The following is a 25,115-nucleotide window of genomic DNA, read 5'->3' as shown; positions in this document are numbered from 1 at the left end:
GTTAATGTGGTGTATCGCATTGATTCATTTGTGGTTGTTGAACCATCCTTGCATCACTGGGATAAATCCCACTTGATTGTGGTGTATGATCCTTTTACTGTATTGTGGAATTCGGTTTGCTAATATGTTTTTGGGGATTTTTGCATCTACACTTATCAGTGATATTGGCCTATAATTTTCTTTTTTTGTGTGATTTCTTTGTCTGGTGTTGATATCAGGATGATGCTGGCCTGGTAGAATGAGTTTGGAAGCATTCGTTCCTCTTCAGTTTTTTGAAATAGTTTGAGAAGAGTAGATGTTAACTCTTCATTAAATATTTGATAGATTCACCTGTGAAGCCCTCTGGTCCTGGACTTTGGTACTTTGGTTTCTTGGAGGGTGTTTTTGTTTGTTTGTTTGAATTACTGATTCAATTTTATTACTGGTAATTGGTCTGTTCATGTTTTCTTTTTCTTCCTGATTCAATCCTGCGAGATTGTACATTCTAGGAATTTATCCATTTTTCCTAGGTTGCCCCTTTTACAGGCATACAATTGTTCATAGTAATTTCTTATGATCCTTTGTATTTCTGCATTGTCAGTCATAACTTCTCTTTTATGTCTGATTTTATTTGGGCCCTCTCTTTTTTTCTTGTTGAGTCTGTCTAAAGTTTTATCAATTTTATTCATCTTTTCAAAGAACTAGCTCTGAGTTTCATTGATCTTTTCTATTGTTTTTTTAGTCTCTCTTTCATTTTTTTCTGCTCTGGTCTTTATTTTCTTTCTTCTATTAACCTTTGCGTTTTGTTGGTTCTTCTTTTTCTAGTTCCTTTAGGGATAAATTTAGGTTGTTTATTTGAGAGTTTTCTTGTTTCCTGAGCCTGGCTTCTGTTGCTATAAACTTCCCTCTTAGAATGGCTTTTGCTGTGTCCCAAAGATTTTGGATCATTATGTTTCCAGTTTCATTTGTCTCCAGGTACTTTTTTTATTTTTTCTTTGATTTTTTTTCAGTGGCTCATGGTTATTTAGTAACATATTGTTTAGCCTCCATGTGTTTGTGTTCTTTGCAGTTTTTTTCTTGTAGTTGATTTCTAGTCTCATACCACTGTAGTCAGAGAAAGATGCTTGGTATGATTTCATTCTTAAATTTATTGAGAGTTGTTCTTTGACCTAGCATATAATCTCTCCTGGAGAATGTTCCATGTGCACTTGAAAAGAATGTGTATTCTGCTGTTTTTGGATGAAATGTTCTATATATGTTTGTTCCATCTGCTCTATTGTGTCATTTAGGCCAGTGTTGCCTTATTGATTTTCTGTCTGGATGATCTGTCCATTGATGTAAATGGGGTGATAAAGTCCCTTACTATTATTATATTACTGTCAATATTTCCATTTCTGTTTGTCAATATTTGCTTTACGTATTTAGCTGCTTGAATGTTGTGTGCATAATTTACAATTGTTGTATCTTCTGTTGGATTGATCCCTCTATCATTATGTAATGTCCATCTTTGTCTCTTGTTACAGTCTGTTTTAAAGTCTGTTTTATCTGATACACATATTGCTACCCCAGCTTTCTTTTTGTTTCCATTTGTATGGAACACATACCTTTTTCCATCCACTCACTTTCAGTTGGTATGTATCTTTCCATCTAAAGTGAGTTGCTTGTATGCAGCATGTATATACGAGTCTTGTTTTTTAATTTATTCTGCCACCCTGTGTCTTTTGATTGGAGCATTTAGTCCATTTACATTTAAAGTAATTATTGATAGGTTTGTACTTACTGCCATTTTGTGAATTGTTTCTGGTTGTTATCGTAGTTCTTTTTTGTTCCTTTTTCCTTTGATCTCGTGATTTGATGACCATCTTTAGTGTTACATTTGGATTCTTTTCTCTTTTTTGTATGTGTACCTATGGTAGGTTTTGGGGTGGGTTTTTTTAGTAAATCTATTTATTTATTTTTGGCTGCGTTGGGTCTGCATTGCTGCGCACAGGCTTTCTCTAGTTGTGGTGAGTGGGGGCTATGCTTCATTGTGGTGCGCAGGCTTCTCATTGCAGTGGCTTCTCTTGTTGTGGAGTACAGACTCTAGGTGCATGGGCTTCAGTAGTTGTGGCACGCAGGCTCAGTAGTTGTGGCTTGCAGGCTCTAGAGCACAGGCTCAGTAGTTGTGGTGCACGGGCTTAGTTACTCTGCAGCATGTGGGATCTTCCTGGACCAGGGCTCAAAACCATGTCCCCTGCATTGGTAGGCAAATTCTTAACCATTGCGCCACCAGGGAAGTCCTTATTGTAGGTTTTTGATTTGTGGTTAGCATGAAGTTTATACATATCAACATACAGATATATATCGAGACATATACATATTTATATAATCATATGTATATTTTTTGACTTGATGACTTCTTTTTTTATTAACTTATTTTATTTACATACTTGGCTGCATTGGGTCTTCATTGCTGTGCACAGGCCTCTAGTTCAGGCAAGTGGGGGCTACTCTTTGTTGTGGTGCACGGGCTTCTCATCGCTTTGGCTTCTCTTGTTGCAGAGCACGGGCTCTAGGCATGTGGGCTTCAGTAGTTGTGGCACACGGGCTTAGTTGCTCCATGGCATGTGGGATCTTCTAGGACCAGGGCTCGAACCCATGTCCCTTTCATTGGCAGGTGGATTCTTAACCACTGTGCCATCAGGGAAGTCCCGACTTGATGACCTTAAGTTCAAAAACATTCTAACCACCTTACATTTCCCTACATACACTTTTAATTTTTTTATGTCATATTTTACAATTTTTCATTTTTTGTATCCCTTAATTACTCTTGTGGTTGTAGATGAATTTACTATTTTTGTCTTTTAACCTTCCTACCAGCTTTGTAAGTAGTTGATCTACTACCTTTACTGTATATTTGCTTTTACCAGTGAGATTTTTCCTTTCATAATTTTTGTATTTCGAGTTGTGGTCTTTTCTGCTTAGAGAAGTCTCTTTAACATTTCTTGTAAAGCCAGCTTAGTGGTGCTGAACTCTTAGCTTTTGTTCGTTTGTGAAACTCATCTCTCCTTCAAATCTGAGTGATATCTTTGCTGGCTAGAGTATTCTTGTTTGTAGGTTTTTTCCTTTAATCACTTTAAACATATTGTGCCATGTTCTTCTCGCCTGTAGAGTTTCTGCCAAAAAGTCAGCTAATGGTCTTACAGGAGTTCCCTTGTGTGTAACTGGTTGCTTTTCTCTTGCTGCTTTTATGTCTTTCTTGGTATTTATTGTTATGCAAGACATCCTTATTTTTGTGTGTGCTTATCTCTTATAGAAAAGGCCACAAATGAGTACAACACTACAGAAGATTGGAGTCTTATTATGGACATATGTGACAAAGTTGGAAGCACTCCTAATGGGTAAGATGCCCAGTCATGCCCACTGAACGTCTAGGAACTTAATAATCTGTGTCTCTTATCCTGATGTAACTTTGGAAGGAAAATGGGATTTTTACTATTTCCTTTTGGGGGATAAAAGTAAAGGCATGCTGGTGGCTGGATTTATGTGGTTAACCTCATCCTGAAAGAACAAATGAAAAGAATTGACCAAAAATTTGAAATATTAAAACATATAATTAAAGCCTTGTTACAGCAGGGACACACGTTAACAATGAATAGACTTAATTATTTAGGGAATTCCCCTGTGACTTAGACATGTTTAATAATGAAGTAGGTAAATATAATAACATAAAACATATATACTAAAAAGACCTTTCAATAATGAATAGGTAAATGCAATAAATCATAATGAAAAAATGAATATAAATAATGGTGCTTTGGGGATGGAATGGAGCAGTCAAGCTGAACTGATTATACTTTAGAAGTTTAGAAGACTGATGAAAGCATTTTTTTAACATTACAGCTTTTCAAAGTGCATTCATGCGTGTTTATACTTAAATCTTTTGAGACTGTATATCTTGCTAGTTTTTCTTCCCACAAGATAAGAATTTGCTGTGTGAAAGCTCAGTCTGTCTTGAAGAAATGAAAAGGTAATTTATATGATATTGTTCTCTTGTGTTGACTGACCTGTTTTGAAATGATTTGGCTCTTCATTTTTGATTTTGGAATGTACAACCTTTGCAACAAGTTTTCTTTTTCTTTTTTAAGTTCTACAAGTCTATGAGCAAAACATTGTGTAAGATCATTTTATAGATTGAGTCCTTTAATGAAGTGACATTTGCAGGTGTATATATAAGGTATTCTGCTACCAAATAAGTTTAAATTTAAAAATGTTTGAATTGAAATTCTGAACACTTAACCTTCTTCATTTTTTTAGAGCAAAAGATTGCCTAAAAGCCATAATGAAAAGGGTAAATCATAAGGTTCCTCATGTTGCTCTGCAGGCGTTAACTGTAAGTGAAAGTCATGTTATTATTTGACCCAAATTTTAAATGTGTATTTATTTCAGTTAAGTAAGATAATATCTTGACATTTATATATTGATTTTTATTTTAATTAATAGCTTCTTGGGGCTTGTGTGGCAAACTGTGGAAAGGTATTTCATTTAGAAGTATGTTCCCGTGATTTTGCAACAGAAGTACGTGCTGTGATAAAAAATAAGGTAAATTTTAAAAAGAGAAGAAATTTGTCATTAAAAAATATATATGCTGTGTTATTTTAACTATATAAAGCATTAATAGAGTTGTATAGTAAGGGAAATCATTTTAAATAGATTTGAAATGAAAAAAACTTTCTGTTCTAAAATTTGTTGTTTGCATTTGTAGCACCAAAAACTGTTTTCCTCCCCAAATCATATATATTAGTGATAATAGCTGATCTTTATTGAGGGTTAGCAGTCACTGCTTTAAGCATTTTATGTATGCTACCTTTTTTAAAGCTCTTAACAACCCTTAGAAGTTAGATTCCCTTATCATTCCTATTTTATAGATGCAGAAACAGACTTAAGAGAAGTTAAGTAACTTGTCTAAGGTTATGCAGCTACTAAGTGGCATAGTTGATGTTCATATTCAGGTTTCTGTGACTTCAGAGTCCAAACTAACTACCATTCTGTCCTGATTCCCATTAGAGATGGTGAACAAAGGGGCCCTTTATTTTAGAGCAGGGTGGAGAGGGTCTTCTTGATGGAGTTGTTATTAATTTATTTCTGTTAGAAGCTCTGAAGCACTATTCTCATGCTATTAGTGGCAAAAATATCAGAATTTTAGTTTAGTTGATATGAAAAGCTTAATCTAATATTGAGAATATTAAGAAAACATAAAAGAAATAACCTCTGAATATAATAGATTCATTGTCATTGTATAAGGCATAAACATTGATGTTCAAAAAGGGTAATTTTCTGGGCTTCCCTGGTGGCGCAGTGGTTGAGAGTCCGCCTGCCGATGCAGGGGACACGGTTTCGTGCCCCGGTCCTGGAAGATCCCACATGCCGCGGAGTGGCTAGGCCTGTGAGCCATGGCCACTGAGCCTGCGCGTCCGGAGCCTGTGCTCCGCAACGGGAGAGGCCACAACAGTGAGAAGCCTGCATACCACCAAAAAAAAAAAAAAAAAAAAAGTAATTTTCCAAGAAACAACTGTATATTAAAATGTAAATAAGCATTTATCAAGTGCTCATTTAGGCTAAGGATTGCTAGACTTTTGTTGATGTTTATAAAATTAGAGAATTTTGGTGGTAATTCTCTTTGTTAAATAATTCAAGTACTTATTTTAACAATTTTTTTCTTTGCCTTTCTTTAAAAGGCTCATCCTAAAGTATGTGAAAAACTGAAATCTTTAATGGTGGAGTGGTCAGAAGAATTTCAGAAGGACCCTCAGTTTAGTCTGATATCTGCAACTATTAAATCTATGAAAGAAGAAGGAATTACTTTTCCTTCAGCAGGTTCTCAGGTAAGAGATCATTCAGACTCATGGTTGACCCTATACTATTTTGAAGATATATGCCTTGGGTAAAAGCTGGCAAGGTTTATCTTAGTCATCATTGCTCACCTGCACTCTACATGAGTCTGTCTAGCGTGGTGCCTTATATTGAGTAGACATTGTAATTGTCAAGTGAATTACTTCTACAAATGAGAACTTTGAGAAGTGAATCATCCATAAATAATCTGTTTAATGCTACTCTGAATGTAGAGTCATGCAAAAGGCATAGATGTGTGAGAGAGCCCTTATGTTCAAGAAATATATAGTCAATTTGGAGGGTAACTATATACATGTGAAAAATAACTAGTTATAATTAACAAATATGGATGAGGGATACACAAGCTAGATGCCAGGAGAGAGAGGTTAACTATAGATTGGGATGGTGAAGAAGGTGAAGAGTAGAATTTTTAGGCTGGAATGTATTTCAGTATGTAGAGAAGAGTAAAGAGGTCATCAAGGAAGGAATGACATGAACCAGTTCATGGACTTGAGAAAGCTCAAGATCTGTTTGTTGAAGAATGAATATGCCTGGAGTGAATAGTGTAGTTTACATATAAGATGGGGTGAACTATAAGATGAGAAATTTATTTGGGGATGTAGAGGGTAGCTTTAGTAGGACAGGGGTGGGAGCAGGGATGATGAGTCACAGAGTAGGTTGTTTTTTTTAGTCTGTGGGAGAAAAACACTGTGTCTTGGCTTTTGCTCTCAGTGCCTCTTCTTTTCCAGGATGTGGGCTAGGCAAAGAGACTAAGAGAAGTACTGTATATTTTTTTTAAATTTTGGACTGTAGACTGAAGACACAAAAAGAACCTTTATAGCTGACCAGGCCTAAGGGTTCAAGGTAGAATTTTGAGATAAAAACCTTATAAGTAACAAAAGTCTAGCATTTTCCTGCTCTGTCCTTTCTGCAGGTCATTCTCAAAAATCTGTGTTAAAGAACTGGTTGATGGTTCAGAATCCTGGACATCTATCTCTGTCTTCCATGCCTTTAAGTTTAACCATGACCTTCCTTAGTCCTCTGCTATGCCTGAAGAGCCACCACCATTCAAACACAATGAGTAGTAAAAGGGGGCTTAATGTGTATGCCTAGAGCTGCACCTTTTGTCTGCGTCCTCCCTCCTCTTCTCTTCAGTCATTATCATGGCTTCTTGCTTCTACTGCTCGCATAGCCCTGTGGCTCTAGCAGTATAGCACCTCTCACTGAATGAGAGACCTTGGACCACTGAGATCAGGAAGTGCAATCAGGAAAGATTCATATTTAAGTACTTTCTGTATGCCAGGTTCAGTGTCAGATACTAAGATTTATGCAAAATGTAAACTGGTTCGTGCCCTTTGTGATTTTTTTATGTTTTCTTGAAAATTCTGATGTTCTGTTTTAGTGCTTGAAAACAACTACTTAATATTATCACAAAGACCTTCACTTTTAAGTGGAACTTAATTAACTTTTTAATTAGCATGAGCGAATAATCATAGAGCTTGTGTTTTCCTTGAAAAGGTAGTTGTGTTCATTTTACTCATACATTACAGACTGTCTCAGTTGCTGCCAAGAACGGTACATCATTGAACAAAAACAAAGAAGATGAAGATATAGCTAAAGGTAAATAAAGGATCATGCACGTGTAATTTAGTGTTGCTAATCTAAAAACTAGTGGAGTCTGAGAAGTAAGAGAAACAATTGACGAGATATAAGATTAATTGAACTCATAAGCGTTGTCAGTAACATGTATTTAATGTCCTACCTTTGACGAGATTACATTTCACCTTTTCTTTAATGCCAAAGTTATGAGTCAAGCACAGAAATATGTTCATGACTTGTCCTATATGGAAAGCTACCCATATTATAATGTCACAATCTGTTTGCTGTAAAAATAATAGCTGCTATATATGACAGACTGTGATAATAAGGAATGAGCAAAAACTTATTTTAAAAAATGTCATGGTTCTCTGCCCTGTCCCCTCTCCCCTTCCTGCCCCCACAAAAGCTAATTGTTTAGCGTTCAACTGGACAAATAAGATATTCACTTGATTTATTCTTATTAAATAGTATATTATGTAATATTTCTTATTAAAGTTTTAAAAAATAAGAATTAATTCTGGCTGTCTTGTTTTTTGTATTTTAATTTTTCAAACTAGCTATTGAATTATCATTGCAAGAGCAGAAGCAGCAACACACAGAGACAAAATCTTTATATCCATCTGCAGAAATTCCATCAAATAATAAAGTTGCAAGGAAAGTGAGAGCTTTATATGATTTTGAAGCTGTGGAGGACAATGAACTCACCTTTAAACATGGTGAAATTATTATTGTTTTGGATGACAGGTATGTTTTAAATATTTCTGGAATATTTTGAAGTTATTAAGTATAATACCCTTAATTTAGAATGCTGGATATTCAGCTTTTGACTTTGGTGTATTTAAATCATACTAGAACCTTTTCTACCTTAGTTATTTTTTTCTCAAACTAGACTGGGTAGTGTGAGTTTCTTATTCTTTTGTTAAATTTGGTAATAAAGTATTCTTTAGATCTTGGATTAAAAATGTATTAAATAATATTGTTTATTATCACAATTGGGAAACAGAAATATTCACTCATCTGAATGCATTTACGTTAGGAGTTGTATATACTAAAATTACTGGCAAAAAAAAACTTTAGGAAGAGATATAGTTATATTACCTTTGATCAGTGCAACCAAAAACTATACTCAGCTCCTCCGCAATTCTTAATCTGCTACTGCCTCTCCCTCACAATTTCTCTATCACTTAAAGTTGTAATAAAGAATAGATCTGTCTGTATTGGGCCTAAGTCTATTTTACTTTGCTTTTAAAGAAAGAAATTGATGAAATTTAGCAAGAGTGAGACCTAATAGCTTGTTGCTATGAAGAGAGATTGCAAATGTATTTGGTATCCATTATAAATAACTTAGTAAGGATACATTAGTATATTTTTAAATGGGTAGATACACAAAATCATTTTACTTTGCTACAGTAAATATTTATTGAGAAAATGTTATGTAAATAAGCTGTGTTTATAATAAAAAAGTGACCGAGGGCACAATTCTTTCTTCATGAAACCTAGAATAAAGTAAGGGAGTTAAAGTTAGAGGTAATTAGGTGGGATGCAGATTGTGAATGCCGTAAGAGGTAACGTTGGGGTCCAGAAGAAAGCAGAATCACACCTGGTACAAGCATCTAGGAAAGAAGGCTTATCCAGAGGGTCTATTTCAGGTGTTTGGAAAGGAATAGACAAAATTATCATTTCTAGATTCTGTGGCTGTCCATTTACAAGGTCCAAGAGAATCAATGATCAGACTGTTAAAACTGATAAGAAAAAAAAAAAAAAACTGATGAGTTCACCAGGCTGTTGGATATAAGCTCAGTATACAAAAATCAGTGGTATGCTTTAATCACAACTATTTAGAAAATGTAGAAAAAAATGTCATTCTCTATAGTCACAAAAATTATAAATGATTGAGGAATAAATAAACCTAACAAAGGTACATAAGGACTTTATGGAAAAAATTATAAAATTCTTTGAAAGATACAAAGGAATATAAATATATGTAATATATTTATGTAAATATAAATGGAGAGAGATACCATGTTTATGGTGAAGAAACCTTAATATTGTAAAGATTTAATTTTTCCAATGTTAATGCATAAACAGTGCCTTTCCAATTAAAAGCCCAATAAGACTTTTTTTTAGAGAACTTGAAAACATTTTAATTTTAACATTAATATGGAATTGTGAAGGTATACAGTAACATAGAGAAGGTACTTTCCCTGCCAAGTATCAAGGCATATTAACAAGCTGTAGTAAATAAATACATAGACTGTTGCAACAAGATGGAATCCAAAAATAGGCTCATGAAAGATAGCAGCTTGCTGTTTGAAAGATAGGCTATCATAAATCAGTAGAAAAATTGGTGTACTATTAAGTAAATTTTGCTGGGATGAATGGTTTTTTATGCAGTATAAATAAAATTTGATTCAGCTTCACACAGTACATAAAATTTCATTCCAAATAAATTAAAGAACTAAACGTGGGAGAGGGATACAAAGGAAAACCTGAAACTATTAAACAAATATATAGGAGAATAGGGGTTCAAGGATAGAGAAAGATTTCTTTTTTAAAAAAGTATAGAGACTTCCCTGGTGGTGCAGTGGATAAGACTTCATGGTCCCAATGCAGGGATTTGATCCCTGGTCAGGGAACTAGATACCACATGCATGCCGCAAATAAGAGTTCACATGCCACAACTAAGGAGCCCACCTGCCGCAACTGAGGAGCCCATGTGTCGCAACTAAAGGAGCCCACGTGCTGCAACTAAGGAGCCCGCCTGCTGCAACTAAGACCCAGCACAACCAGATAAATATTTTAAAAAATAAAAAAAAATTAAAAAGTGTAAACCATAAAAGGTTGCTAAATTTGATTATAGAAACAGAAAACAACATGCAATAAAAGAAAACTGTAAGCATATGTTAAAAGACAGTGACAGTTTGAGAGAAGGTATTTGCATAATGCAGACAAACAAATGCTAATCAGAATATGTACAGAACTCCTACATATCCATGAAAAGAGACAAATGACCCAGTGGAAAACGAAAAGTGCACAGAAGGTATGAACGAGCAGTTTACAGAAGAGGCATTTTGGATGCTCAGAAGTGCAGATGAGCACAGCAGTGAGAGATGATTTCTCCTGTGTGACATCATGTGTTGATTGGACAGTTAACACGTGTGAGCAGAAATGACATTCTCACACACTGCTGAGGGAAAGGAGGATGGTGAATTGCCACAACCACTTTAGGGAACATTTGGCAATACTAGTAACGTGTTCTGTGGCCCTGCAAGTGCATGTCTGTGAATAAGCTAGAGAATTGTTGCATGTACGCCCTAAAATCTAGAATGATTATTGCCCCAATCCTCATAAGGGTGAAAGACTGGAAATAACCTAAATGTCCGCCTGTATGGGGATGGATAAATCAAATATGCCATGTTTGTGTGATGGATCTTTAAAAGGAATAAGCAAGAGCTGAAAGTATTGACATAAAATTTAAAAGATCTATAATGACTAGTATTTATATCTATAGAGCTGACTATAGATATCTATAGGTATATAGATATCTATAGATATATAGATATTTATATCTATAGAGTTTACTATATAGATATTTATATCTATAGAGTTTACTATGTAGATATAGTAAAAGAATAAAAAATACACTTGAAGGAAGGTGACATACCAACTTGATAGTGGTGGTATGAAAGATGGATGTGAGTTTGGGACTTGGGGTTGTTGATAAAGGAAACTTCAGTGTTATTTATAATGTTTTGATTTTTTTTAAGGCCCAGAATCAAATATGACCAGTTGCTGATTGGTTCTAAATTTAAGTATGGGAGTATGGATGTTTTGTTTTATTTGTGCTTTTTTTTTTTTTTTTTTTTTTTTTTTTTTTTTTTTTTTTTTTTTTTTTATGCGTTACGCGGGCCTCTCACTGTTGTGGCCTCTCCCGTTGCGGAGGACAGGCTCCGGACGCGCAGGCTCAGCGGCCATGGCTCACGGGCCCAGCCGCTCCGCGGCATGTGGGATCTTCCCAGACCGGGGCACGAACCCGTGTCCCCTGCATCGGCAGGCGGACTCTCAACCACTGCGCCACCAGGGAAGCCCTATTTGTGCTTTTTTATAGTTCCTATTAACTTTAAGAAGAACTACATTTAAATATAGTGGGATTTGAGCTGGTATTTTCAAAGTAGGCTAAATTTAATTTTTATCTTAATTACTTTTGACATTAGTGTACTGAAATGTAGAGTAACAAGTGACATTTTTGTACTGTATTTTCAGTGATGCCAATTGGTGGAAAGGAGAAAATCACAGAGGAATAGGACTCTTCCCATCTAATTTTGTAACCACTAATTTAAACATAGAACCTGAGGCAGGTAAGTTAAGTCTGAGGGAAGGTTAAATCTATTGAAGTTTTTTTAAACTTGAATTTTGTGGTTCAGTTTGAAATATAAAGTAGATTGACATTTAACTCTTGTTTTAAGTCATTTATTTATAAGCAATACAGTTTAACATACTGCTTACCAAATTAAGGCATTAACTTATCCCAGGTCAATTCCAAGGGTTATTTCCTTATCATTATATTTTAAATCCTTTGAGAGCTAATGTACAGAGGTACAATTAAGGCATAAAATAAGCTGTGCTTGACCATGTAAATATTTAAATCAATGTAATTATAGTTTTAAGAGGCAGTATGTGTTTGTTCAGTACAAACAAATATTTGTTTTATTCATCACTGAAGCACAGTATCAAAGCGGGCCGGGGGTGGGGTGGTGGTTGGGAGAACTGGTTGACAAGTGCTGAGTGTGATTACAGGGGTTAGGAGTACGCCTAAGTTTTAGACTTTTCCTCACCTTGATTTGATCCTAGCGAACTCAGAACAATAACAAAGTCATGTAATCAAGGCAGTAGGTCCCTAGTTCAGATCTTCTGAACTTCACTCAGTTTTGCAGCCATAGACCGTTCCCCTCAGCTGCTGCCAACCATACAGAGAAAGCTTCCATTTGTTAGGCAGGCAGGGAGTTGGGGGGAGCTGGGTGTAAAGAATAGCTGATGATAACACTAATGATGGTGAGGATCAAAAATAGAATTGCTCAGTGGTGTTTAAGCACTCATTTGTCAGGTGTTAAGCCAAATCTTTTGCTTGCACTATTTCGTTTAATGTTCATAAGTCTGTGAGGTAGGTACTTTTGTTACTTCATTTTACAGATAAGGAAACTGATGCTGAGGTTATGTGGCTAGTAGGTGACAGCCAGGATACTAAAGTCAGCCAGTCTGCAATTAGAATGTACTTGTACTAACTGACTCACTGCTGGACATACTGCTTCTAATGCTTATAGTTCTAGAGAAAGAACTTAAATTGAAAGCTCTCTGCACTGTGTGTAACATCATCTTTGTATGGGTAGGGTGATGCATTCAATTAAAATGAAGTGTAGAGAGATGAATACTGAGTACTCTGCCACTATTTATACTTTTTATTCCTCTAGTCTGACTCTCTAAGTAGGTATGAAAATTAGAGACACTAGTTTTAATAACTTGATAGACCACGCTCAGGGAATCCTATACTATGGTGATTTCCCCTTGGCATAGGCTAGAGAGATTGAGCTGCAGTTTTAAAAGGAAAAAATATTTGGGGTTTTCAGTAAGTCCTCATGTTATGCTGAGCTCTGCTCCTTAGGGCATATTTGAAAGTTAGCCAAATATTTGAAATAACTGTTGGGACTTATAAGTTCTTTGGTTATATAAATTTTGATTATAATTTTTTTTACTAAGATTTACTTTATTAAAATATAGTACATTATAGCAGTACTCCAGTGAGCATTTAAATAGTTTTTTGTATATGTATGTTTGTAAGTTATTTTTCAGCCTTCTTTTTCCTAGGAAAAGTTTTTGTTTTGTGTTGCTTTAACCGTTATCAAAGTTAGGTTGAAATCAAGTCTATTTTTTTGTACATATAGAAAATAATTTTTTATAGCAAGGAAAGAGTGTAGAAGGAGTTCATAGATTTAACTCTGAAATTAGCTAATTAGATAATACTCTGTCTACTCTCTCATATATATATATTCACCCTAGTGATAACACTCAGTTCTCAGGAAAGTGTCTGTAATGACAGTTCCCATGAATTGCTTACTTGTTCCTCTATAATGTAAGTTCCATCAGGGCAGGGATTTTTATCTGCTTTATTCATTGGTGTATTTCCAATGCCTAGAACAATGCCTGGCACGTAGTAAGGGCTAAATAAATGGTTGTGGCATGAATGAGTGAACATACGTAATAATTTATATTGATTATGAAATGTGATGATTATTTAAAGGGTTTCCATTTTCTTATGGATAATCACAGGCTACTTATAAATTAATGACTAAAATACCAAAGTAAATACTAAGGAACTTAAAGTTTACTTTGTTTCCATAGCAGCTGTGGACAAATTGAATGTAATTGATGATGAAGAGGAGGAAATTAAGAAATCAGAGCCTGAGCCTGTTTATATAGATGAGGTAGGATCCTTCTTTTGTTTAATGGTTAAACTGTTGAGACTTAAAATGTATTATCCTTGAGAACACTTGGAAAGAGTAATTTTTATTATCATTGAAATTAAAACTCTTTGTAAAGTGTCCTGTTACTTTTTTAGGATAAGATGGATAGAGCCCTGCAAGTACTGCAGAGTATAGATCCAACAGATTCAAAACCAGACTCCCAAGACCTCTTGGACTTAGAAGGTGAATATTAGGGATTAATGTCATTTAATGTTTTAGCTATTTATAATGTCTTAAATTTCTTCTGCCTTGGGTTGCTTCCAGAGTTTAGAAATCTCTGGTGGGAAATAGACTGGTGTAGTAAATGAGTAAACATATTACTTAGAAGATGTTGCTATAAAACTGCCTATCCTGTCCAGTGAAGAAGTCTTTGCTTTTCTGTAATATCACTAGTGAAATTTGCAGTCCAAAAAAGAACAGAATTAGAAATAACAGCATATTAATTGAGTCAAAATGTTCAAAATTCTTATTCCTTTTAATTCTCTTGTGTCATAATTTTAAATGTCAAAATTATACATGATCTGTGTTAACTTTGTAATGCAGTTATTTGATGCATGCTGATGTGTCTTTTTAGTCTCTAAGAAATCTGAAACAATTAAAACAAATGTCTTTATGCCTTTTTTAATCCATTGGGAGAAAAATCTCTGTGATAAATGGATAAATGTTATTAAATTTTTTTATGGAAGAAAGCCTGGTTATGAATATATAATACTGTGCTATTGTATCAGTGTTTACATTTGGAGATATATAAAATGTTTTATTTTGAAATGGCTTAAATAAATGAAAAATGTTCATATCTAATCTGTACTTAATTACATATTTTATACACTGTGACTCAAATTCCTTTTATTTTAGCTAATAATAGTTTTCTAGGTATTTTTAAGATTTTTGAGGTAACTCCAAATTTCAGTCTGCAAACTTAGTACTTCCAGAGAACATGGTGGGATTTCTGTTCTGATTTTGACTTTGCCTTGGTCACATGATATTAATGTTGGTGCTGAATAGTATTAAATTTGGTCTTTTATAGTCCCTTCTCTAGCATAAACTTAATTCTCTTTGTATTTTGCATGGTGTTGCATATGGTGCTCTGTTGTTCAAAATTGTTGAAATTGACTTAAACTGGTTTTTAGTTTCAAGATTTTAAAATATTTTTGTATTTACAGATATCTGCCAACGGATGGGTCCAATGATAGATGAAAAACTTGAAGAGATCGATAGGTGAGATTCTTCATGCAGGAAATAACAAATATGGTTTTCCTAAGTTTACTTGTTTTTGGCAGAACTTTAAGCTAGGGAGTTTTTGTGGAACTGTTCCAATCTTTTGAAATTGTTTCTCAGTTTCCAAAACTCTTACAAACTAATAGCAGAATGGTACTTTTGATTTTGGTGCAGTTTTTTTCATGGCAATATATTACATGCAGAATGATAGACTCCAGCTCTTACAGTGCCAGTCTTCCTTTTCCTACTTGGGCTGGAGTTGAGAGATAATGAGTTGTGAAGAATAAAGCACAAAAATGGGAATAGGGATCTTAGGCAAGCATTGTTTTGTTATATAATGAGAAGTAGTATTTGTAAAACTTTCAAATGAAATTTCCTATGTGTTTGTGACTCTAAATCCAGTGTATATACCTTCTGTTCTCATTTTTTGTTCCCTGTATTTCTGTATCTCTGTTGTCCTTTTAATTTCATTATCCCATCTAGTCTTACACTTCCTTAGAAATAGTAGCACTGAAAGACAGACTGTCAGGGTTTTGAACTTTTAACTTAGTTTTGCTCCTTCTCTTATTCCTCAGAGCTTTCTGTCTGAAGTCAGAGGGGGCAGCCATAGTGAACAGCAGACAAGGAAGAAGGCTTTAGTGTTCCACCATCCTCCCTTTCTGTTTACTGAACTTGTGTACAAAACAGCACAAGAACAGGAACTACTTTACTTCTTATCTGCCTTTACCAGAGAAGAGTAGTAGCAGCAAGATTTTTTCTAGTCACTGAAGATTATAATCTTTGTTCCCTGAGACTTTTTTTTGGTAAATTTGTTGTATTTTCTACAGAAATGAAAAATAAATTCCTGTCGCAGTAAATGAAATGATGGTAGCAGTTTCATCACATTTTATTGGTCTTATTTTGGAGAAAGCATTGAATATCTACCTATACATCTGTTACTTTGGTTTCATTGAAGGCATGTTAATGGTCAGTGAATAATCAAATGGGAAAGATTAAAAAGAAAGATAGTATTATCTTAGGTGTGGTTAGGGGTGCAATTATTATAAACCTTTCTGGAGCCTAAACATAGTCTATATCTTTTAACCCAGCAATACTAAATACATAGGGATATATGCAAAGATTTACCTCTTAGAGTGTTCTTCACAGTGTTATTTATAACAAACTTGAAAGTAACTAAAAATCTCTTTTTTTTCCCCTTAATTTTTATTTATTTATTTTTGGCTGCATTGGGTCTTTGTTGCTGTGTGCGGACTTTCTCTAGTAGCAGTGAGCGGGGGCTACTCTTTGTTGCAGTGCTCAGGCTTCTCATTGCGGTGGCTTCTCTTGTTGCAGACCACGGGCTCTAGGCGCGCGGGCTTCGGTAGTTGTGGCTCACGGACTCTAGAGCGCAGACTCAGTAGTTGTGGCACAGGGGCTTAGTTGCTCCGCGGCATGTGGGATCTTCCGGGACCAGGGCTCGAACCTGTATCCCCTGCATTGGAGGTGGATTCTTAACCACTGCGCCACCAGGGAAGCTCTAAAATGTCTTTCAATGTGAAATTGGTTTAAAAAGTATTCTACATCCATACATTCTACAATAAAAAGCATTACCACTGATAAATATCTATTGACATGGAAAGATGTCATGCTATATAATGAAAAAAAACCCCAAAGATATGACAGTATAATTTTATTTTTGTTGATAAAAAAGAATATCTTCAGAGAAAAAGGTCTAGAACAATTAAAAATTAGAGTGATATTTTCTGATACGAGTTAATTTTTTGAGTGAAAGCTCACCTGTTAACCAGTTCTCTCTTCAATTTCAGTTCCTGAATGGGCCAGCTGGCATTTTCCATTCCATGCCCACTAACTGCAGATGCATCTCCTGTTCTGGAAAATGCTTGCTGTTCTGCAACAAATTTTTATTGACTATTTACCTTTGTCAAACATTCAGAGATGAATAAAATATTGCTTCTTCCCTTGAATGGATCATTGTCAGTTTGTTTTTCCTTAAAAGAAAAACAACTTTACTGTCAGAATTTAAAATTTTACATTTCATTTCTGTCATTGTACAGAATGAAATTTGGTAGCATTTATTACACTAGGAAATTATATTGTGTAAACAATATAAATTAACCCCAAAAAAGTGTACATAGAGTTATTGAAGAGAGATCCATAGCTTGAACTTTTAACTATGTTCCAGGCTGTTCTAACGTTCTTTCCTTCTACCTTCCGAAAACCGTTTTCTACCACCTTAATCAAATTACCCTCTTCATTCTTCCCTTGTGTACCCTTCTCGTTCCTTTCACTTGCCTTAATTCACACTGTCCCACTGACCTGACTTAGTCTTCCTTTTTTTGCTTGGCCTCTCCATCCTTCCTCAGGTGCCAGCTTAAGTCCCAGCTTCTCCCTAAAGCCTTTTCAGTCAAATTAATCCCGTCCTCTAAACTCTTCTGTTCCCTACCTATTTCATTTAATTTTGCATTCAAATGTATGCTGTCTTACATCATTTGCTATTTTTCAGGTACTTAGCCTTGTCTCCCTAGTAAGTTGCAGTCTTTCTGAAGGAGAGGACCACACCTTCTGCCTAATTTCTCTGTCCCAGGATAGTGCTGGGCACAGTTTAGTAAAAATTTGTTTCTTTGGTATTATGTCTCAAATCCTGGAAGGTGATCTCAAATGTGCTCAGTCATCCTGCCCTTCTGTGTTCTTCTGGTATTCATCAGTATACTGGGTTATGTGGACCAATTGCCTATGGTTACTTCTTAGTCACAAATTTGTCAGCATGGACACTAATTTCTGAAGCTTCCTGTATGATTTATAACTGGTATTTCTGAAAATAGAGTTTGACCTCCTTTATACAGTCACATGCAAGAGAGGAAACAGCACTTTTTGTTTGTTTGAGACATAACAGTCTCTGATAGAGGAAAGGTGACAAGTCCTGACAGGACTCAATCCAGGTCATGTATTTGGGAGCCCTGTGTCTGGCTGCCTGTGTTTGCCTCTTGTCTCTCGAGTCTCTCTGTGTACATATTTAAAAAGCTACATTTAATAAACAGACTTGTGGGTGCTTTAGGCCAGATAAAGTGGCCGTTCAACTTTTATGAACTTGTCAGTTGCAAAGGGAGTTCTTTATTACTCCCAGGGTAACAGGCAAAACTGTACCAAGTCAAAAGGATTTGCATTGGAGTTCCTTAGGCAGATTTGAAGATGCAAATTTGAAAATGTTCTTATTTGGACCTGGTTTCACTCACTTTTTCGGAAGAAACCAGCAAACAAGCAGTAGAGACTAGTTCATTATATTGTTTTCATTTGCATTTTCAAGGATAATTATTCTTTTTTTTTTTTTTTAGTTAATCCTTTCATGAGTATGAGCAAATGAAAATGTGTGTGATTTTGTTTGTGAATGTACTTTTATCTCAGTCATATTGTATTTCATAGCAGGCTCTGGGCCTTGCCTGAGGACTTTCTTCTACTAAGATTTTTTTAATTAAGGCTTGGACTCTTCCTAAATTTAGAAATTACTCTTCTTTGTAATTGAATTTCCAACAGAGACCTGTAACATAAGAAACAACATTCTCCTAGCACCAAAATTATGAATTGATTGCATTTTATGAGGTGTGGAAAGGAGTTCCCCTAATATTATGAAGTCATATCAGCCTAGACATTACATGAATTAAATAATTCCTCCTCCCATTTTCCCTTTTTGAATATACTTTCATATATATAAAGAACCTTTTAAAATATGAGTAGAAAATGTGGTAAATTTTAAAAAATAATTTATGTTGCTAAAAATTTTAAATATGCTTAAAATGCTTAAAAACTTTGAAGAGTATTAAAGTGCTTCCCTTCTATGTTAGGAAGCATTCAGAATTGTCTGAGTTGAATGTAAAAGTCTTAGAAGCTCTGGAACTATATAACAAGTTGATGAATGAAGCACCAGTATATTCAGTCTATTCAAAGATCCATCATCCAGCACATTACCCACCTTCATCAGCTGGAGTTCCAATGCAGGTGAGCATTTTTGAGAACATTTTTCAAAATTTAAGAAAAGTTTTAAATTTAAAAAAAGAAAGCTTTAAAGCATAGTATTAAAATTTCTATGGTCTATGAATAACATTATAAAATTCATCTTTGTCAAAAAATGTTGGCTAAACAATTAGTGTTCACCAGGACAATTACAAAGACACTGATACTTCACAAATACATTTTAGTTCATTTATAACATAATGAAGAGACCATTAAATATATGAGGGGAGTTCTGTTCTTCATAAGCTTTTGTAAATATAAAGCATAAATCCTTTATGTAACTGTAAATCCTTTTTGTAAGTATAAAGTATAAATCCTTTGATTTAGGACAGTGCCTGGCATGTCACAAGTTCTACAGATGAGGTACTGATGCTGTTCCTGTTGCTCAGCAAGCAAAATTTAACATTTCTTTTAAATTTCTGTTAAGATTTCTTTGACTTACATGATTATTAAAAGGCTTCATTAAAGAACTCATTTTGTTCTCAGATCATGCTTTATATTTTCTTAGATGCACAACTTAAATTGTGCATGCATAACATATATGATGCAGGCATATAGATGCAGGTTCCATGAGCCATTCATGAACACCATCTTTTCCAGAACTTTACACCTTTTCTGTGTTTCCCAGCTGAACTGAATATTTATATTTATCAATATCCATTATTCTGAAACCTTTTTGAAATTTCAGCCAGTTAGTGGTTGAATTCAGAATGAGTTTGGATGAACAAATTTCATATTAATTTACAAAAACTGGTATGTAAACGAGTGTGTGAAGGAGACACCAAGGAGAAAAGATAGAATATGGATGCATAATCTAGATGACTTGACACAACATAATTGTTAAGTAAAAAAAAACGAATAGTTACCATGGTAACTCACATCAGACAAGATGCATTTATCAAATATGCCATGCCCTGAACTTTTGAAAATGATGAAAGAGTCATTACATATGAGGATAGAAAGAATTTCTGGGTGCAAAAGACAGCTGGAGTTTATTCAATATTGCTTCTGTTTTCAAAGAGTTATCTGCTAAAAAAAAAAAGAGTTATCTGCTGCTGCTATGAACATGGAACAAAAAGAAATGTTTGCGCCATTGCGTTATGGGACTGTGTGTTGTATTTCTTTGTGTGTCTGGAAAGGGTTATTTATTATTCCTATGTCAGGTTTTTCTGTTTAGTTGCATACTATTTACAGTCTGTGTTTCGCTAAGCATAACTCATTTCTTTAAAAAGCTAGCTTTCTGTCTAGTTTGATTCTTCACATGATGCTATCTGTACTATTCGTGCGTAACAGCATTTGAAATATTCAAAGTTCCTATTCTAATTTGAAAAAAAAAGTTCGTACTAAAAAAAGTTAGCGTAACACACCATTAATTGCATCTGTGAAGGCCACTCAGGAATCCTAACCTGCAGAAGAGGTCCGCTTCCACCATCTCAGCCTGTGGTCAGTGGGCTGTTATGTGTCTGCTAAGGAGGTAATATGATTGTACTTATTAATGTCATAGTTGATTTGGCATTTCTAGCACTCTAAATTTTCATGTCATTGGTCTTTGCTTTAAAAATAGCTTAGTTTAAAACTTATGGTTACCAAGGGGGAAGGGGTGGGGGGGGAGGGATAAACTGGGAGATAGGGATTGACAAATACACACTACTATATATAAAATAGATAACTAATAAGAACCTACTGTATAGCACAGGGAACTCTACTTAAAACTCTGTAATGAAAAAAAAAAAAGAAAAAGAAAAAAAAACTCTGTAATGACCTATATGGGAATAGAATCTAAAAACAGGTGGATATGTGTATATGTATAACTGATTCACTTTGCTGTACAGCAGAAACTAACACAACATTGTAAAGCAACTATACTCCAATAAAAATTAATTTTTAAAATGAGCTCAGTTTAAAACTGGAGCGATTGATATTTATTAAACGTGCATCGTTTTGATGCTGTATTTGGTAAGCAGATGGTAGATCCTGTATGTTACCCTGGAAATTAAGTAGGGCACATATAAATATTCACAGAGACTTAGACCTTTGCTATTTCTTAAGAGTACATCTCCTTTACCCATAGTTCTTCTTTCCTTTTGTCCTATCTGTCCTGCAGGCAGGATGAAGGAGGCATTGGCAGAGAGGGCCTGCACTCTGCCTTGATACCATTTATTCTTCAACTTGCTCTTTTAAGTTTCATTCTTAAGAAGTTGAATAAGTCACCTGAGATGGGGGTGAAGAAGGTCATCTCTCTGATGGTAACTTGAAGTGATACTGTGCTGCCCTTCAAGGGAGTATATAGTTTTCTGTGGCTCTTCAGCAAGACACGTTACTTAGTAATAGGCAACCTGGGTGGATTCCAACGTGCTCCTTAAAAGTACACCACCTCCCTTCCTTTCAACCCCCTGCAAAATAAAAGAACAAGTAAATCATAAATTTCCATAGATTTGGCACTGTGATTTGGAAGCGCTCCACTTTTTATACTAAGGTGGATAGATTGGTAGAATCAGATTGCTCCCCAAAGAAGTATAACATTTTATTTCATTTAAGTCTTTTAAACTTTTAAATGTATCGCTAGGTAGTTGTTTGGGAGATCAGTGAGTCAACTTTTTCTCTTTGGTTAATAGACATATCCAGTTCAACCACATGGTGCAAACTATATGGGTCAAAGTATTCACCAAGTCACTGTTGCCCAAAGCTACAGCCTAGGACCAGATCAAATCGGTCCAGTGAGATCGCTGCCTCCAAATGTGAATTCCTCAGTGACAACACAGCCTGCTCCAACTCCATATTTAAGGTAAGTGTTTGGGAGCTGTGTTAATTTTGTAATTATATGCATTAAATTTTCACAGATTTTCAGAATGAGAATAATTAGACCCTTCTCTTTATAATAATAGTGCCCTCTTTTGCTATTGAGATGAAGTTGTAGAACTTCCCATTCAAGATCCCATGAAATCGGAATGGTGCTGTCTTAGCTTTGTTAACCATACTGAGATGGTGCCTAGACCTGGCTTATGGTCTGGGTCCCCGGGACAAAATAAAGCTAACTGTCCCTTACAGGACCCAAGCCTGTACTTGGGTCCTGTAAGGGTATACTTAGCACGGTGCTCTAATCAGCCTAGTAAAGTAGTCCCAGACATATTTTAGGAGCATGTACTCCTAAAAATCAGAAAACTTTTGTTACTTTGACTCTTAAACAGAAGTGTGTTTGAGCTGTGGAATTTGTAGTCTAAGTTTTCATACTACCTTCTATTCTGAAAAACATGTTTAAATCTTGCCTTCTGTTAACTTTGCGTAACCACACAAAATGTTTATTCAGTACAGTCATGTGTAATGATTTGTAAGGTCTCTTCCCACTCTTAAATTCCATGTGTATAAATTTTAGACATTATCTGGAAATTAAATAAATCTGTTGATATTGGTGTTTGATTAAGTTAAAATGTAAAAATTTTGTTATCCTGGGTGACACTAGGAATTACAGAGAGAAAAATGAGTATAGACAATACTCGTTTTTGGACGAGTATAGACATTAATCCTCCTATATTGAAGCAGTGTATTTGGTGCATTTAAAAATTATATATCTTTTGGGGCTTCCCTGGTGGCGCAGTGGTTGGGAGTCCGCCTGCCGATGCAGGGGACACGGGTTCGTGCCCCGGTCTGGGAAGATCCCACATGCCGCGGAGCGGCTGGGCCCGTGAGCCATGGCCGCTGAGCCTGCGCGTCCGGAGCCTGTCCTCCGCAACGGGAGAGGCCACAACAGTGAGAGGCCCGCGTAACGCATAAAAAAAAAAAAAAAAAAAATTATATATCTTTTGAAAGATATGCTATAGTAATTACAGGAACAAATGAAAGTCCTGTGATTTGGTGTGACTTTTCAACTTAGTGGGGTTTTGGGGGTTTTGTTTTGTTTTTGTATAGTGTCAATATACAAATAGGTCAGGACTATTTTGAGGGTAGATTCAGGACACTTTGTGGATTACATGTTCTCCCTGCCTTTATTATTTTTATGTAGGGATTCAGGTTAAGCTACCCCGGGCAGCCTTGAAAGTGCCCTACCAAAGGAAAGTATAAAGAGTGGGTGAGGAATAGTGGTCTCCTCTGTGCTGATCGAGAGAAGAGGGAAGGGAGAAAATGGGCCGAGGGTGTACTTGAGCCGGGGTTTTGTTCTCATTGCAGCTGGCCAAGGACACCAGCATCAGAAATAATCTGCATCTCCTCAGAAGATTTCTAAATGTCTTCCGTGAGAGATTTTGGAGAAAACAGAATTAGATAGGCCGTATAATCCTATATTTTATTTCTTTTTGAGTACTTTCTTCTTCCCAAATATAAAAATTACATTAACAGTATTGGATAGCTGGAGTAGTTAAATCATAATCGGAATAGTAGAGGTACATAAACTTAAAGAGACGGAAAAGACATTTTTATTTTCTCATGATGATTGATCTCTGACCGTAACTTAGATAATGTAAAGTAAATATGGTTTTCTTTTTAAAATTTTGTTTGTAGTGCTGGACAAGACACTGTTTCCAATCCTACTTACATGAATCAGAACTCTCACCTTCAATCAGCTGCTGGTACAGCTGCTTACACGCAGCAAATGGGGATGTCTGTGGATCTGTCATCTCACCAGAGCACTACTTCCAGTTTGCCGCGGTCGGCAGGGTTTGCAGTGGCAGCTCCAGCTCATTCAGTTGCACAGCAGCAAACAGATTACCCTCAGCAGCAGCCTCTCCTTTAAAAACAAACCAAGCATTTTCTTGAAAGCCTTCCTAAGTGTACTACTTGACCATTGTGATTGTAATCTGAAAATATTAAAAGAAGAAAAAAAATTTTTTCTCAGCTCAAAAGGCCCATGAATAAAGCTCAGAAACGTATTTTACTCTAACAGGCCATAAAAGGTTTTTTCAGTCCCAACTTGTTTGAGGTCAAATTTTTGATGAGAGGCAGCTTCAGGTTCCTTCCAGTTAGTTTTTTCTTACTTTCAAATCTCTCTACACAAATCTGGACAACTAGTAAGTAGCCTTATGACACTAAACAACATGACATAGGAGCGTATAAAGAAACCACCATTTACCCCTAAAATATGGTAATTGGGAGAGCACTGAAACGTTTAAGTATTTTTTGTCTGCATATTTTTTTTTCAGAGTTTCCCACCCATCATTATTTTAAAAGGCAAACACGTTTTTGTGTACGCTAGCTTCCCTACATATTTCCTTTGGCTTCTTACATTGGAGTTGTGTTTGCAGTACTGTCAGTTTTGCTCTCAGTGGTGTGTTGAGTAGTAATTGGCATATAATTGTCTACGGAAGCAAGAGCACTTTGGGAGGAACAAAAATGTTTTCTGTTATTATCAGTGAAGACCATGTAAATGCAGTTGTGTGATAAAGCATTTAGCCAGTCCCCCAGTCATGCCAACAAGTGGGCTGAGGAATGCCCCACAAAACATTTCCATTCCCTGGAAAAAAACGATTTCTTTTCCTACAAGGTTCCTTGGCATTTAGAATTGCCACTAATGACCTTTTCAAGTGATTTTGGCCATTCTCTAATGAAGGTATGGTCAGTTTTTTTGTTTGTTTTGTTTTGTTTTCCTGTAGTGTGGTGTGCAGAGATGCTGCATTCCCTTTTTACAGAGTATATGTGAATTTAAGCTATGAGACGTTCCTAATAATTTGATGTGATATATATACCAAGTGTGGATGATGTGTGTTTTTATTGATGTTGTTCTTTTAAAGAGATGATTTGAATACCACTGGTATGCCAGACTGTTGAAAATTTTGCCCATTCCTTTCAAAAGTAATCCTGAGCCTGTGGAATAATAACAGGCAATGGCTTTATAGGGAAGCCATCAAGACAGTTTTCCTGAAGCCTATGTTTTAAAGTGAGTTTATAGTGCTAACAGATTCCATGTACTTTAGGAGTTCAGTAGTAAACCAA

The 25,115-nt window shown here is 35.5% G+C and overlaps 1 protein-coding gene across 2 annotated transcripts in view; it reads left to right on the top strand.

Annotated features, from left to right (window-relative positions):
- The window catches only part of STAM2 (signal transducing adaptor molecule 2), a 49,007-nt gene extending 24,965 nt beyond the window's left edge, over positions 1-24,042 (top strand). Inside the window, exons 2-14 of one of the 2 annotated variants that reach the window (XM_065880424.1) lie at positions 3,275-3,359; positions 4,276-4,351; positions 4,462-4,560; positions 5,697-5,843; positions 7,401-7,470; positions 8,007-8,193; positions 11,713-11,807; positions 13,849-13,928; positions 14,063-14,150; positions 15,131-15,185; positions 19,025-19,178; positions 21,809-21,978; positions 23,688-24,042. In XM_065880424.1, the coding sequence (XP_065736496.1) occupies positions 3,275-3,359; positions 4,276-4,351; positions 4,462-4,560; positions 5,697-5,843; positions 7,401-7,470; positions 8,007-8,193; positions 11,713-11,807; positions 13,849-13,928; positions 14,063-14,150; positions 15,131-15,185; positions 19,025-19,178; positions 21,809-21,978; positions 23,688-23,919 (1,538 nt within the window). In that variant the 3' untranslated portion in view covers positions 23,920-24,042. Of the gene's footprint in view, positions 1-3,274; positions 3,360-4,275; positions 4,352-4,461; positions 4,561-5,696; positions 5,844-7,400; positions 7,471-8,006; positions 8,194-11,712; positions 11,808-13,845; positions 13,929-14,062; positions 14,151-15,130; positions 15,186-19,024; positions 19,179-21,808; positions 21,979-23,687 lie in introns of both variants that reach the window. The other variant, XM_065880422.1, reaches the window with a different exon arrangement.
- The last annotated feature ends 1,073 nt before the right edge of the window (positions 24,043-25,115 follow it).

The sequence above is a fragment of the Phocoena phocoena genome, chromosome 7, assembly GCF_963924675.1.
Source record: "Phocoena phocoena chromosome 7, mPhoPho1.1, whole genome shotgun sequence".
Classification (NCBI taxonomy): domain Eukaryota; kingdom Metazoa; phylum Chordata; class Mammalia; order Artiodactyla; family Phocoenidae; genus Phocoena; species Phocoena phocoena.
Note: the sequence above shows the minus strand (reverse complement) of the source record. Positions and strands in the feature narration are given on the sequence as shown.